The 16,666-nt window shown below is 36.9% G+C and overlaps 1 protein-coding gene and 1 long non-coding RNA gene across 4 annotated transcripts in view; one reads left to right on the top strand and one right to left on the bottom strand.

Annotated features, from left to right (window-relative positions):
* Positions 1-16,666, top strand: part of LOC132127750 (uncharacterized) — a 461,390-nt gene that overhangs the window by 147,365 nt on the left and 297,359 nt on the right. Inside the window, exons 1-2 of one of the 2 annotated variants that reach the window (XR_009427589.1) lie at positions 13,645-13,888; positions 14,526-14,625. The exons of the other annotated variant lie outside the window; for it this stretch is intronic. This is a non-coding gene — a long non-coding RNA (uncharacterized LOC132127750). Of the gene's footprint in view, positions 1-13,644; positions 13,889-14,525; positions 14,626-16,666 lie in introns of those variants that run through there. 2 annotated transcript variants of the gene reach the window in all.
* Positions 1-16,666, bottom strand: part of LOC132127618 (obscurin-like) — a 499,117-nt gene that overhangs the window by 346,442 nt on the left and 136,009 nt on the right. For both annotated transcript variants that reach the window (XM_059539573.1, XM_059539582.1), the window contains one exon: positions 10,951-11,037. In XM_059539573.1, the coding sequence (XP_059395556.1) occupies positions 10,951-11,037 (87 nt within the window). The remainder of the gene's footprint in view (positions 1-10,950; positions 11,038-16,666) is intronic.

The following is a 16,666-nucleotide window of genomic DNA, read 5'->3' as shown; positions in this document are numbered from 1 at the left end:
TTGGCAACATGTGGGTGAAATAGAAGGAGTGTAGCCATGAGATATGTCCCTCAACAAAGGTTTGGTCGTAGAGCACGTTGAGCTGCAGACATTCAGTGTTACTCCAAATCACCAACAAGGCTTGCCATAGCCCTGTGCAGTGCATGCCCAGTTGCACCTGCATGTAATATCCCTTTGGCCCATTGAAGGACAGATGGAATTCCCCTGTGGGCATGCGTTTGATCTCACTGCTTTTAGCAGCAAGTGCTTCAGTAAGGGACTGGTTTTGACTAAGACAGGGCACTTGATCTCCAGTAGTGTGTCGCTGTTCATGACACCATCCGGACTCGTAGCAAGCCATGGCTCACTCGGGCAAACCACCAAACCTTTCACATCGATGTCATGACCTTGGTCTTGCAGGTATTGCCTGGCGTGCTCTTCACCCTCTGCTCCTTGCCGGGTTGCTGCGTTACCGTTAAAGGTAGGATGGAGGTGTTCAGACAAGAAGTTGTCTGGTGCTGTCGTAGCCCGAACTGGCACATTCTTGGCTGTGCTTGCTGTTATCCGTACCCATCGCATGTCATGCCACAGTTGTTCCCTGCTCTGTTCTTTTGTGTGGTGCATATCCTAATGACAATGAGGAATTAATAATAGTCAGAAGAGGATCTATGAATTCTGGAAGCACCTCTTTAAGGAGCTTAGATGGTATAGGGTCTAACATACATGTTGTTGGTTTAGATGATTTAACAAGTTTATACAATTCTTCCTCTCCTATAGTAGAGAATGAGTGGAACTGTTCCTCAGGGGGTCTATAGTGCACTGTCTGATGCAGTACTGTAGCTGACGGCTGAATGGTTGCAATTTTATCTCTAATAGTATCGATTTTAGAAGTAAAGTAGTTCATAAAGTCATTACTGCTGTGGTGTTGGGAAATGTCAACACTTGTTGAGGCTTTATTTTTCGTTAATTTAGCCACTGTATTGAATAAATACCTGGGGTTATGTTTGTTTTCTTCTAAAAGAGAAGAAAAGTAATCGGATCTAGCAGTTTTTAATGCTTTTCTGTAGGATAGGTTACTTCCCCGCCAAGCAGTACGAAATAGCTCTAGTTTTGTTTTCCTCCAGCTGCGCTCCATTTTTCGGGCTGCTCTCTTTAGGGTGCGAGTATGCTCATTAAACCATGGTGTCAAACTGTTTTCCTTAACCTTCCTTAAGCGTAAAGGAGCAACTGTATTTAAAGTGCTAGAAAAGAGAGAGTCCATAGTTTCTGTTACATCATCAAGTTGTTCTGAGGTTTTGGATATGCTAAGGAATTTGGATACATCAGGAAAATAACTTAAAAAGCAGTATTTTGTGGTAGAAGTGATGGTTCTTCCATACTTGTAACAAGAAGTAGAATTTACAATGTTGGCTATATGAAGTTTGCACAGAACTAAATAATGATCTGAGATATCATCACTTGGCTGAATAATTTCAACACTATCAACATCAATTCCATGTGACAGTATTAAATCTAGAGTATGATTTCGACAATGAGTAGGTCCTGAAACGTGTTGTCTAACCCCAATAGAGTTCAGAATGTCTATAAATGCTGATCCTGATGCATCTTTTTCATTATCAACATGGATATTAAAATCACCAACTATTAAAACTTTATCTGCAGCCAGAACTAACTCGGATGTAAAATCACCAAACTCTTTAATAAAGTCTGTATGATGCCCTGGTGGCCTGTATACAGTAGCCAGTACAAACATAACAGGGGATTTATCATTATCAAACATAAAATCATTTATCATCATCATTTATGTACGAGCAATGGTTGACAAGGGAGGTGTTGTTGGCGCTGTGTTTTTAGACCTTCGTAAAGCTTTTGACACAGTCAACCATCAGGTCCTTATTGCCAAACTCTCTACTTTTAATTTCTCCACTTCTGCAATTAAATGGTTTGAGTCATATTTAACTGGTAGAACTCAATATGTTTCTGTGAATACCCATTGTTCATTAGCTCTTAATCTATGCACAGGGGTACCACAAGGATCGATACTTGGCCCACTTTTGTTTAGTCTATATATCAATGATCTGCCATCAGTTTGCCTTGATATCAATACATTAATGTATGCAGACGACACTGTAATTTATGCGCATACCAAGACAAAACATCTGGCTGCTGTTAAACTGATCATAGCTATGGATAAGATCACCAATTGGCTACATTGTTCATGCCTTCAACTAAATCTAGACAAAACTGTGGGAATGTTTTTTTACAAAGAGACAATGTAACGTGCCAAATATAACTATTTTAGGTCAAAAGATTAGTATTGTGACACAATTTAAGTATTTGGGCGTCATTATTGACTCTAATCTCTCTTTTAAAGCACATATTAAGAAAGTATGAAATAGGGTCAAGTTCAGCTTAGCTAATTTTAGATATATTAGAAATGCACTTACTTTTAATTCTGCCAAATTATTTATGGATGCCATGATTATGTCACATCTAACATATTGTCTGACAAGCTGGGGACAAACTAACAGTTTATCACTAAAGCCATTAGCTATTCTTTATAAAAAAACTCTCAAAGTTCTAGACCAGAAGCCTAACAGTTCACATCATTGCATTATTCTTAAAAACCATAAACTGTTAAGCTGGGAAGATGTTATCAAATATAAAAACATCTGCCTGGTCTACACACTTTTGCATAATACCGCTCCTGCTCCTTTTAATTAATTTGTAATCCGACGTAATAATGGCAGTCAGATCACTAGAAGCACCACACGGAGTGACCTTCTAATCCCATTCAGGAAAAGCACATTTGGTCAATTATCGTTTTCTGTTACAGCAATACAAAACTGGAACTCACTGCCCACTATAATTAAAGACATACATACATATTCCACCTTTGCTACACACCTTAAAAACTGGCTGTCCGACAATTATAACTGCATACATTAATCTAAAAGTTGTGATGTGTATTTTATGTGACATGGTCATGCTGCTGCCATTAGATTTTTCTGCTGTCTGTTTCAATGTTAGGTTTTGTCTGCGTTATTATCGTGTATTTTGCTTTGTACTGTTTTAATGCATGAACTGCTTATATGCCTTTGCAATTTCTGCTTGTTTGTTTGTGCATGTCTCATTTGTGTGCCACATGTTTGTATGTCTTATTCCATCTTGCTTATCCCTGTTGTAAATATAATTGTATTGTTTTTTTATTTGCTGTATGCCTTTTAACAACTGGCCGGGGACTACAGCTGGAAATTAGCCGTAGAGGCTAAAGCTGCTCTTTTCATTAAAAGGGATTGTCCACGTTAATATAAACTAATAAACTCAAACTCATTAACATTTGTTTCTCTGGATAATGTTATATGAAGCACCATTACTTCAAACGAGTTATACTTGAAGCCTGCCCTCTGAGAAATCCTGAAAACGTTGTTATAAATTGAAGCAACACCTGCCCCTTTGCCTTTTAGACGCGGCTTATGTTTATAACAGTAATCTTGGGGGGTGGACTCATTTAAAATAATGTAATCATCAGGTTTTAGCCAGGTTTCTGTCAAACAGAGTACATCTATAGTATGATCAGTGATCATATTATTTACAAAAAGTGTTTTCGTAGAAAGGGATCTGATATTCAATAAGCCAAGCTTTATCATTTGTTTATCCATATTGCATCTGTTTTTTATTTCTTGAACCTCAATTAAATTGTTAATCTTAACTTGGTTTGGACATTTTTTGTATTTTCTAGTTCGGGGAACAGACATAGTCTCTATAGTGTGATATCTAGGTGAAAAAGTCTCTATGTGCTGAGAATTAGCTGACCTCTGTGACAGGAGGCAGCTAGCAGACAGTCGGTTTAGCCAGTCTGTCTGCTTCCTGACCTGGGCCCCACTTAGTCAAGTATAAACTCTATGACTATTTGCCATATTTCTAGAGAGAAGAGTGGCGCCACCCCAGGAGGGATGAAGACCATCTCTTTTCAACAGGTCAGGTCTGCCCCAAAAGCTCGTCCAATTGTCTATGAAACCTATGTTATTCTGTGGGCACCACTTAGACATCCAGCCATTGAGTGATGACAATCTGCTATGCATCTCATCACCACGGTAAGCAGGGAGGGGACCAGAGCATATTACAGTGTCTGACATCGTGCTTGCAAGTTCACACACCTCTTTAATGTTATTTTTAGTGATCTCCGACTGGCGAAGTCGAACATCATTAGCACCAGCATGAATAACAATCTTACTGTATTTACGTTTAGCATTAGCCAGCACTTTTAAATTTGCCAAGATGTCAGGCGCTCTGGCTCCCGGTAAACATTTGACTATGGTGGCTGGTGTCTCTATATTCACGTTCCATACAATAGAATCACCAATAACTAGAGCACTTTCATCAGGTTTCTCAGTGGGTGCATCACTGAGTGGGGAGAACCTGTTTAATGTTTTGATCGGAACAGAAGAGCGGTGTTATGACCCACGACTATGCTGCCTCACCGTCACCCAGTTGCCCTGCTGCAGGGGCTCTGTTTCCGGAACCGAATAATGTACAGGAATCCCTGAGCTAGATGCATTCAAAGCCGTATCTAGAGCCCTTACATTCTTACTGTCCTCAATTAAGGTTTGGATGCGTGTCTCTAATTCTGAAATCTTCTCTGTCAGCCTAACTATTTCCCTGCATTTATCACATGTGAATCCCTCATCTGCGACAGATATAGATAATCTGTTCATGTGGCAAGAGGTGCAAATAACAATAGCAGGAGAAGCCAAGCACTCACCGTGCTTGATGAAATATTCTCACTGCGGTTGTTTGATGAACTTGTGAAAAACTGGAGCGAGAGAGAGGAGAGGAGAAAAGAAAACAGCGATAGGTTCGAATGAAAACGCTAATGACAAGCTAACGAGTGCTAATGCTTTGCAGGTGTACTGCTCTCACGGATATAAAATAAAAGTGAACGATCAAAGTTAATCTGATAAGATTGATTGATAATATCAGAAATATGGTGTGAATTAAGTTATATTTTATCACTTTTAAAAACAGAGAGTGGTCGTAAGATAAAGATTCTAGAGAAAAAATAAAATAAAAATAGCTACACGGAGCTATGATTAGCTACAGAAGGCCAACAGGAAGTAGAGAAAACACTGTCCAACAGCGACACCCACAGGCAGGCAGAGTTACATCAGGTCTAAAAACTGAAACTGTTGTTACTGCACTTTACACTTTGGAAAAGTTATATATATTTTTTTTAAATATGAGCAGGCCTACAAGCTGGGATTGGTAATGCTGCACTGTAATCATAGTTATTTATTTATATTTTTCATTATATTTTATTATGTGAAATTGGTTTGAGACTGAGAGTATTTTATTTAGTGGAGAACTTTGCAGCAGGATTTTATTTCTTATTTTTATTATATATATATATATATATATATATATATATATATATATATATATATATATATATATTATTATTTATTTTTTTTATTAAAAGTTTTTTAAAAAATTGTAAACAAATTGTTAAAGAAAAGTTTATAGTAAACAACCTGCAGTTTAATGTTTGCATTACTTTCCCTTATTGTACCGAAAATGAACCGAACCTTGACTTTAAAACCGAGGTACGTACCGAACCATGATTTTTGCGTACCGTTACACCCCTAATATATATATATATATATATATATATATATATATATATATATATATATATATATATATATATATATTAACAGGGCAAATGATAAGACTCAATTCAATTCAATTCACATTATTTATTTATTTATTTATTTTTAATTGTCACAATGCCGTTTCTACATTATATTTAGAACCTTACATATTCATATTTATAATAAATTAATTATTTAAAATGGGGATACATCTGACATTAGGTTAGTTTTTGTATAAGTATTATGTGAAGCATTCTTATATTCTGTATTTTTTAGCTTAGTTTATAGGTATAGGTATTAATGTATAGGTAAACATTTATGTATAGTATATTTATTGTAAACATCTGTCAGTAGGTTAGTTGTGTATAGGTTTTATAAAACACATTTTAAGCAAGCATTTAAAAAAAAAGTTGTTTTCGCAAAAAAAAACACAAACATGTACAATCATGTCAAACATCTACAATGCACTAGTGATTATACATAACATACTTTATAAAAATAAACATTTACTATAGTTTCATTTATCAATAAAAAATTATTTACATTATTTTGGGGCCAATGTCGTTCATACCTTCGAATGAAATGTTTACAAAATGTACACAAGTTGGAAAATTAAATCATGCTTTGAGCTTTTCTCACTGACAGAAGTGAAATGTCAGTCCGAGGTAATTGTGCTGAAACATGCGCACACACTTACACACATTGTTTTTTTTTTGTTTTCTGTGGACGCTTCATATGCTGCTCCATAAGTGATGATTGATGAACACTGAATCTAAAAATGAACATGGCACTTAAACACAGAAACAGAAACAATTACTATATTTTTAGGTAACAGTAAATATGAAAAACATATGACATATTCTTAAATTTTCCAAAGTGCTTAGGGGAAGATCTTTACATAATGATATCTAAACATGGATATGTGAGTTAGGCAAGGCAAGTTTATTTATACAGCACCTTTCATACACAATGGTAATTCAAAGTGCGTTACATAAAAGAAAGTAAAATAATCATGAAGAAAAATAATAACAAAAATAAAACAAGCAATTTTAAAACTTTAAAAATTCTTAAAAAATTTACTTAATTAAAATGAATTTAAAAACAGTTAGAGAATGATTTTACATAAAAATGAAAACAGTGAAAATACAGTGCAATCAGTTCGGACATTGCACAGTGCTCATTCAATAAATGCACAGCTAAACAGATGAGTTTTACGTCTAGATTTTAATGTGACTAGTGTTTTAGCACATCCGATCTCTTCTGGAAGCTGATTCCAACTGTGGGCGGCATAGTAACTCAAGGCGTACTCCCCTTGTTTTGTGTGAACCCTTAAGTATTTCTAACTGACTCGATCCTAATGATCTGAGTGGTCTGTTAGGCTTATATTCAGTGAGCATATCTGAAATATATTTCGGTCCTAGGTCATTTAGTGACTTATATACGAGTAAAAGTACTTTAAAATCAATCCTAAATGTAACTGGAAGCCAGTGTGAAAGTGAAAAGTGAAAGTGACGTGACATTCAGCCAAGTATGGTGACCCATACTCAGAATTCGTGCTCTGCATTTAACCCATCCGAAGTGCACACACACAGAGCAGTGAACACACACACACACACACACACACACTGTGAACACACACCCGGAGCAGTGGGCAGCCAATTATGCTGCGGCGCCCGGGGAGCAGTTGGGGGTTCAGTGCCTTGCTCAAGGGCACCTCAGTCGTGGTATTGAGGGTCGAGAGAGCACTGTACATGCACTCCCCCCACCCACAATTCCTGCCGGCCCGGGACTCGAACTCACAATCCTTCGATTGTGAGTCCAACTCTCTAACCATTAGGCCACGACTTCCCAAATTCAGGTGTAAGGACCTGAGGACTGGTGTGATATGCTCTGATTTTCTGGTTCTAGTCAGAATACTGGCAGCAGCGTTCTGGATGAGCTATAGCTGTCTAATGGTCTTTTTGGGCAGGCCAGTGAGGAGCCCATTACAGTAGTCCACCCTGCTGGTGATAAAGGCATGAACAAGTTTCTCCGAATCTTGACTTGAAACAAAACATCTAATTCTTGCAATGTTTTTTAAATGATAGTATGCTGATTTAGTTACTGCTTTGGCATGCAGTGGTGCATGTTTAGATCACAAATAAAAGCATGAAGGCTGTCTTTATAGATGCAATAGTGAATTTCAAGTTTTGTCTTCCGCCACATCCGCTTGGCTTTTCTGCATTGTCTTTTCATAGTCTGAACTGCTGTTGATCTTCTCCAAACTGATTTCTGGCTGCTAATTTTCTTGCTGACTATTATTGGAGCAATATCATCAAAAACAATCTTAACTTTTGAGTTAAAGGAATCAATGAGAAGATCAACAGAGTCTGCAGAAATGCTTGGTGTTAAAGATATAGCCTCCATAAATAGTACACTTGTGTTCTCGTTAATGCATCTCCTTCTGACAGAGACTGATCTAGATTCAGTTGTAGCAGACATCAAAATATCAAAGAAAATACAGAAGTGATCAGATAGTGCTAAGTCCTTAATAACAATGGATGAAATGTTTAGACCACTAGTGATGATTAAGTCTAGAGTGTGTCCACCTTTGTGTGTGGGTCCATGCACATGTTGAGTCAAGTCAAAAGTGTTTAGAACCATTATCATTTCTTTTGAAGTCTTATTTTCTGTATTGTCTATGTGAATATTAAAATCCCCTGCAATACCAAAACATTCAAACTCAAAGGAAATCATTGATAGCATTTCTGTAACCTCTTTAACAAAGGCTGCAGTGTATTTTGGAGGCCTGTGTAAGGGAAACAGGTCAATTTAGCTCAAAGGGATCATTTAAGATTTCACGGCTGGTCACTGAGACGCCCTGCGATTCACTGAACGAGCCGTTTAACATCAATTCTGCGCTGGATATTAATATCCAAACTATAGTGAAAACACTATTAATTAGCACAGTAACAAGAATGGCAGTTTAAGACATTAACTTGTAAGCACAAAACACAAGATACTTCTCTTTTCAATATGAATAAGGCTTTATTAGATAAATCTAAGACATATAAACTAATCTAACACACAAACGCACGCACTTACACATTCACACAAGTTGCAGGAAGATCGAACGTTAGGGAAGAATGATTTTAAGAGAATGAAAATGTGAAGTCCCAAGTTTACAGCAATACGTGACATTGCAAAGACATGAACAACCATCAATCACTTAATTAACCCTCGCATTGAGTTCCTCAATGAGGTTAAAATTATATTAGATACACCAGTATAGATCAGTCTGGAGGTACTTGCATTGCCTGTGTAAAGGGGTTCCCTTTGATGTCGTTGAAGTGACGTCTTGGGAAGCCCATGGTTGGGCGTTGTCTGACGATGCTGAGTTGTGTGGGCTGGTTGAACTTGAACGGGCTCTCGAGGTCAGACTCGGAGACACGGCATTACAAAACTTAACTAAGAACACAAAACTCTCAAACGGAAAAGAAAATAAACTAAAGTAAAAGAACAGAAGTAAAGTTTGACGAGACTAGGTGGCAGCAGGCGTGCAGGCCGACGCACGCTGGAACCGCGCTCCAAGAACGTTTACAGTGATGACTAAAAGCATGACGCAAACGCTAAAAGCAAAAAGCAAACTAAAAGCAGGCATGACTAATAGCAAAAGCTAAGAAGCAAGCTAAAAGCAAGATTTGATGGTGTCCTAAGTATTTAAACTGGCCTTTTGGCCACACCTTAAATGTTGTCTTGACCAATTAGATATTGTCTTGACTCGGGGTATCATAAATCTTATGTTAATCTTATCAAGAACGTGGTCCGAATTTTCCCGCTCTTGCATGGTATAATTTTGGACATGATTCCTATAACAAGAATATGATACATTTGACAAATAACTGATGGTCACGCATGTCTCAAGCAAGCAGATTGAAACACAAACATACTAAACATGAATATGAATCCTTAAGCTATCCAATAATTATTAAAAGGCCCCCTAAGGAATTTCAGCCTGGTTCTGCATTCTCTCATGGGTTTACATGTGATGGCCAGCGTTGCATCTTGATTACTTTCCCAAAATTTGACAATCTCTTCTCCGAATTGAAATTGTCAATAATTGTTCTAGTGGTGTTAATGTTGAAAGCTGTTCTGTGAAAGAGTTGGTTGGTTGGTTGGTTATCTTGCTTCTGACTTGTGGCACTAGGAATGATTTACAACCTCCTGTTGCCTTTCTGAGGAATTTGGCTCGTGTTTCAACCACAGTCCTGACCACAGATTGTTTGTGGTTATAAAGTCATTGGTTAGAAATGATTTATTATTTAGTGAGTGAATGTTTAAAGATGCTAATGTGATGGCAGTTCTTTGTGTCTTTACAGCAATTTTAGTTTGATGCATAATAGGCCGCAGATTAGATGAGTTTGCCCTTCGGCTTGAAAAGGCCTTAGACTTTCTATATTGTGATAAAACTGAAATAGAGAAAGCTACAGGCACACTGGGTTCCCGCTTGTTCTGTAGGCATTTGGGAATGTTGCTGTTATTATAGCGGGGACCCGACACATATCACTGAGAGCTGCTATCAGTTGTTTTTGGTTCACCTTCAGCAGATAGAGGGTTTGGGCCCTGGCGTTGTGGCAGCGGTCGGAGAGCTCTTGCAGGAGCAGGGACCACAGGCTTTGGTGGTTGGAGGGCCCAGCATTTTTTTGTTGATATCTGCGGGCTTGCAGCAAAAGAGTGGGAGAGTTTATTCCCAGCATACACCAATTCCTCCATTTTCTGTGAAAAGCACAGAAGTGGAGATGCTGGAGAGAGGGATAATGTGTCTGGTGAGATGGGCTGTGTCTCTGGTGTTTCCGGTGGCTGTGATATGTTGTCCTGGCTACCCTGGCTGTTTTCCAGAAAGTTGTCCTTGGGTGCCGAGTCTTGGAAGCCCAAGAAGCAAAGCGCAGAGCAGTAAACAGGAACGTCCGAACGGTAGCAAAGCCGGAACCAGGGTTTTTTTTTTTTTTTGAATATTCTTCAGCTTCAAAAGATGGCCCGTCTCTTCCAAATTTCCAGCATTATTTCTGGGCTTGTAGTATTAGTACGATTACCCACCCTAGGTTCATGCCCAAAACCCCTACGACTAAATATTTTCATTCTATTATCACTTCACTTGAGCTGAAGTCATCTCAGTGTTTGAGGTAATGAGCCATTTATCTATTATTATATATAGAGATGCAAAAATCATAGAAAACACAAAGATTTATTTTATCCCAATTTGGCTAAACTCATTATTTAACAATAAAAAGCAAGTGCAGGAGAAGTGAAAGACTGCTGATGTGTGTCAGTGATCATGTACCTTGTTCTGGAGAAGCTGCTGTAGTTTGACTTGATTTCTTCTCAGAGTTTGAGCTGCTGACTGGAATCAGTGTTGAATCAGCTGAAGCTGCAGAAGAGGAATGATCAGAACATAATTAATTATTTTTTTCCAAAATATCCTAACAGCTGCAAGTAAGACTCAGGCAGCTCTAACTAACAAAGACAGTTAAAAACACAGTCAGACATAAATGTAGAAATGTAAGGTTAGATGCTGTTTATTTGTCATGCATTACATTTGAAAAAAAAAAAGTTTTTTCAAAGGCATGTTTTGTTATCTATTTAAAGTGACTAAAGTGCAGGGCTGCTGTATTAACTGCTAGTCAGTCGCGTGTTAAAATCATTCTCGAAACTACCGCCAGGTCGTGCAAAGGGACGGATTGCCAAGTCAAGTCAAGTCAAGTCTGCTTTATTGTCAATTCTTCCACATGTACAGTACATACATACAGATAATCAAAATTGCGTTACTCTCAGACCCTCGGTGCATACAGATAACATTAACAGTAGAGCCTAAAAATCTAGATCAAATATAATCTAGACAAAATATATATATATTTTTTACTGTGAGTTTCCATTTCAAACCGTAGGATAGTCTTAGGCTACAGTCTACTCATCAAAAATTAAAATAAGACCTTTACACAAAGGATCATATGCATGCTATTGTTATTAAACAGTAAATAAATATAAGGCTACATATATACATAAGTTTGGAAACATTACTAGTTTTAATGTTTTTGAAAGAAGTTTCTTCTGCTCATCAAGCCGGATCATTCTCTGTGCACTTCTCACAGGTAAAGACATCTGTTTATGATCTATAAGATAAAATACGTGTGTCATCTCAATAACCATCTATCCAAACAATTCAGTTTATATTAATAAATGGTGGTTGAGATCACAATGCTGCGTGAACTCAACCAATCAGGATGTTTAGCGCCCAAGTCCTGCCCCCAAAAGTTCCGGAACTTTGAAAAAGTACTACCTTTAGTTCCTTGTTCCCATGGTGGAAACACACCGAGTACCAGCCCAAAGTCCCTAGTTCCTGGGTAAAGTTCCTGCGGTGGAAATGCGGCTTTCCTCTGATCTCAGCAACTGACCATTGAGCTGCATTTCACTCTCACTATACTGATGAAGAAAATACGTTTCTATAAAATATAGGGTACAACGGGGCTAAAGACCCACCTTAAGAAAAAAATAATGTGCCATTCATATATAAATATATATATTTTATTGGACGTTAATCGAGCAACAGATTTTGTGCAAATAATTCAAGTTGTTTATTTTGTTTAAAAATCTTATAAATGTATGAGGTGGTGAGAGGGGCCTTTTACTCCACACACGGAGCACACAGTATTGATACAATTACTTCAGCTAATATAATGTTGTGGTTTTTTTTTTGTTTTTTTTTATAATGTCAGTTAACACTTAGTTAATACTTGTTCAAAGCAATCAGTTTTTTACAGAAAATTAAGTTTCTACAATATTTTGTAGTAGATTATAAGTGGTGACTGTCAGTTTGTGCACGTATAAAAGGATTTTTCAGAAAAAATAATACAAGACGTAGTCAGCCAGATGATGAACAACATTAACAGCAATTATTATATGATGCAGTCACACTTGTAGCAATATTTGTTAGTTATGTTTGTTGTTTCAGGGTTAGCATCATCTGAGGCCCTCTGAGGGTCAGCATCATCTCTTCTCAGGTGTTCTGGATCCATTCACAAATGAAGAGGTTGTGTTTGTTTATTTTCTGTAATTCTTGTTTCTTTTGTGTATACCAAACACTGTAAAAATAAACCCAGACTTCTGTTATCTTGGAGTAGGGGCATTCCTCCTGTCTTGTGGGCGGATAGAGGGGAAGAGGGGTCAACCAATGCCATTATACTCTGGGTAGCTACCGTGTATGTCATTAAATTCCAGAGCCTCAATCCTCGTCAGTCGCTGCTACTAAAGGCAAAAGCATGCTTAGCAAAACAGTTAAAAAACTTACTTAAATAAGTGCAGGAATTAAATGTACAAGGGTTTGATAGCTAGTTTGAAGCTAATTTCCCTGGTCACCCAAGATATAATTGTAGCAGAAGTTAAACTCACCCCTACATTGTAGTGAAATTCCCCGCTACATATACTTGCTATACAAACTATTTACGAATGACTTTCAGGCTACATGTTTACATTACATTGATGTAGTCAAATACAGAAACGTTTTCCATTGCGTTTTTTAATAATTTTAAGTTTTCAAAACGATTTGTGTTTACACATATCTGTATCTGTGAAAAAGGCCCAAAACTCTGTATTACGTAAGCCAGGCCAGTAGTTGGCGCTGTCACCTTAACAGTAAACAGTATTTGTAAGGAGGTAACAATTATATGTTGTATATGATGAGTCTTATTTCAAATATATTTAAAAAACATAGGTTGTACATTATTTTTGCAGTGCATTGTGGGATAGAATGAGTGTATTTGCTAATGTCCACTATGGTTTCAGACTCCAACACAAATGACTGTCCCCTCAAATAGGGTTTGACAGAGTTCCTTTAGTTTGCATTACTCAGCAGTGATCCCACAACATTGATAATTAACTGACAACTAATTGTGTGATTACTTGATTCGTTTTATTCAGTCAAAACGTATAACACTGTCAGGTAGTTTGATTCCCAAACAAAGGACTCTTATACCAACCCATTCTCATTCCAAAGGCGTCAAAAACCGAAGCATGGTCAAGCGCCCCTAGCGTCACTTTTATGACGCCAAATGTGCCTCTCGGCGTCGAATATAGACGCACTACGACCTTCATTGCTTTCAGTGGGAAACTTTTGTCGTCAGAATTTCGACGCGAGGACATGAGATGTTTATCGCTATGAAATCACGTTCAAGAAGTCTCATTCAGCACACATCGCGACATTTGCCATCAGTTCCACAGTTTGGGTGAGTAGTCGTATATACGCTCTTTTAATGCCTTTTATAAAATGTATTCTGTCTTCTTTATTAATCAGATTAGCGCCATATGTTTAATCGCTGTATTATATCGGTCTTTGAGCTTCATTGTGTTTAAATAAATGAACACAGCTGCTAATTAGTGTGATTAAACTCTATCTGTCACATGACGTGCCATAGACCTTCGATCCGTTTTATATTAATTTCAGGTTAAATTATGTAAGTTGTATTTGTAGTAAAATCATGGTGATCAAACGGGACATTTACCATGTTTTTACCACAGTAACTGTAGTTTTACTATGGTATATTAGTAATCAATACAACAATACAATAATCACCAAACCAGCTATGTTTGTATCACTGTAATGTTAGTGTTTTTATGTGCTTTTATATGACAGATATGACAGTAATAATATGTTCTGTACCATGCTTTTAATACCTTTTAATGTAATTCCCAAAAAAATAAAACAAATTAAAAATAAATAAATAATTAAAACATTTAATTTTTCATCTTGCAGTTCATTCATATCCGTTTATATCTAAATATTATGCTCACAGATCATTATTAACATTCTGTATATAATTCAATTTTATTTTCTCTCCCCTTTTTTATTATTTTTATTTTTAGCTGAAAAGACATAAAGGCAGTCAGCCCAGTGGTGTTTCTGGAGAGGTATTCCTTCAGAAATAGAGAAGACAGAAAGCTGCAGAGGCAGACATTTGCAGCAGTAAGTCTGTGATAGTTTGTCCCTTTTATCAAACATTCCTGCTGTTATCATTTGTACAGCATTTGTAGATTCTTAAACTGTTGCACTGTCCAAATACCCACACTTGCCATCTTTGCACTTGACCACTTGAGTGAGCATGATGACCATAAGTGTGTGTCGAACTTTGACATGACTGTGTTTCCCAATCCTGATCCTGGAGAACCCCAGCACTGCACGGTTTTAGTGTCTCTCTTATCTGACAAACACACTTTTGAGGTCTTGGAGTCTTCACTGATGAGCTGATGAGTTGAATCAGGTGTGTTTGAACAGGGAAACATCTCAAATGTGCAGTGTTGGGGTTCTCCAGGACCAGGATTGGGAGCCACTGCCTTATGGGACACACTTTTTTATATTTTTATATAGATATTTTTATATTAGATTTTTAATATATAATTATCAATATTCCACATACTGTACATTGGACAGCTTTCCGTGACCTCTTGTGAGATCTCGGCAAAAAGTCTGATGATTTATACCAAAACATGATGTATGATGGGATACACTAAGCATTGTATAGTGCTCCGGAGCAGTATTTGAGAGGTTTAGTGTGTGTTAAGGACGCTGTGTTTTGGCATTATTAAGACCGGGGACAGTCTTGTGCACACACTGTCACGTACACACACTCTCAAGTGGCCAAGACTGCAAGTGTGGGTATCTGGACAGGGTCAAAGTCTTAAAAATGAACCCTAAACACAGTCGCACATCACAGTCTTAATAATCCAGTTTAACACTTGTATGATATTGTCCCATCTGACACTATCAAAAGAATTCATATGATTATAGCTTGCTATTAATTACTTGCTTTTAATAATGGATGCATTTAACATTTAATTATACAGCATCTTTACAGAGGCTGCTTTTATGGTCTAAACAAAACCCAGTGTAATGTATAAGTTGAATGTAATGTAATATTTCCTTCCTTTCTGTTTTACAGGATTGTTTGCAGATAACACTGTAGTTCTCCATCATTCACAAGGACTCACCTCGTTAACTCTTTATCCCCCAAACACACAGAAATGGTCCCAGTGATTTGACTTTGCAGCGGTTTGATTTTTGCAGAAGATGTAACTTTGTTTTAATTATAAGCTCATAATGAATACATTACAGAACCAGTGATGAAAACAATAGTTAAAAATAGTATTTTTCGTATTGATAAAGTATTGTGTTCTCTTTTTCAAGCTTCATACAGTAATTTTTTTAGACTTTAATTAAGAGTTTTAGTAAAGGAGATATTCATACACAGTCATCCCCTAGTTCCAGTCATGAAGTGAATTCATTATGTTATTGTCAAAGGTAGCAGGTGTTTGTTTTCCTGAACACTTTCTCTGTCTTCCATTGTTCGGCCAATCAGTGTTTATTTGATGCTGTGCTGATAGAGTTTTATAGATGATATTGCACACTTGACATGCATGTCTTCATGGTGTTATTTTGTGAGTTTGAAACATTTACATTGTGTTGTATAACATTTTGGTCAATTTAATTTTTAAGAAAATGTATCTTTTTCCAGTGTTCTCTGAAAGACATACTGTATTTACTGTTTTGTTTTTTAATACAAGCATTTTCAATTTCATACTGAAAATAGTTAACGTTTACAACATAACTGCCTTTTTATTCTTTATGGTGGCAAAAACGAGCTTGGTGACAGAGTAATTTGGGTACGTCTTTAAATGAGTTTGACATATCAATAAATAATGTAAGATCCTTACAAAACTATGCATGTTCATTATGCTTTATGTATTTATTTGTTCATTTATTCATTTATTCATTCATTCATTCATTCATTTATAATTTCTGTTTTTATTCCTAGAGTTCAAATGGTAGAGAATGGTAAATCAAAGAAACACAAATGTGAACAATTGTAACTTTAAAACACAATGTAATATACAATGTATCGATACATGCACAGGTCCAAGGGCTCGATGTTTGCAAGCACATATGCTCATATGTGTACATGAAAATAATGAACATGCTCCTGAAAACTAAATTGCTCTGTTATTTTCAG

This window comes from Carassius carassius, chromosome 3 (genome assembly GCF_963082965.1).
Source record: "Carassius carassius chromosome 3, fCarCar2.1, whole genome shotgun sequence".
Classification (NCBI taxonomy): Eukaryota; Metazoa; Chordata; class Actinopteri; order Cypriniformes; family Cyprinidae; genus Carassius; species Carassius carassius.
Note: the sequence above shows the minus strand (reverse complement) of the source record. Positions and strands in the feature narration are given on the sequence as shown.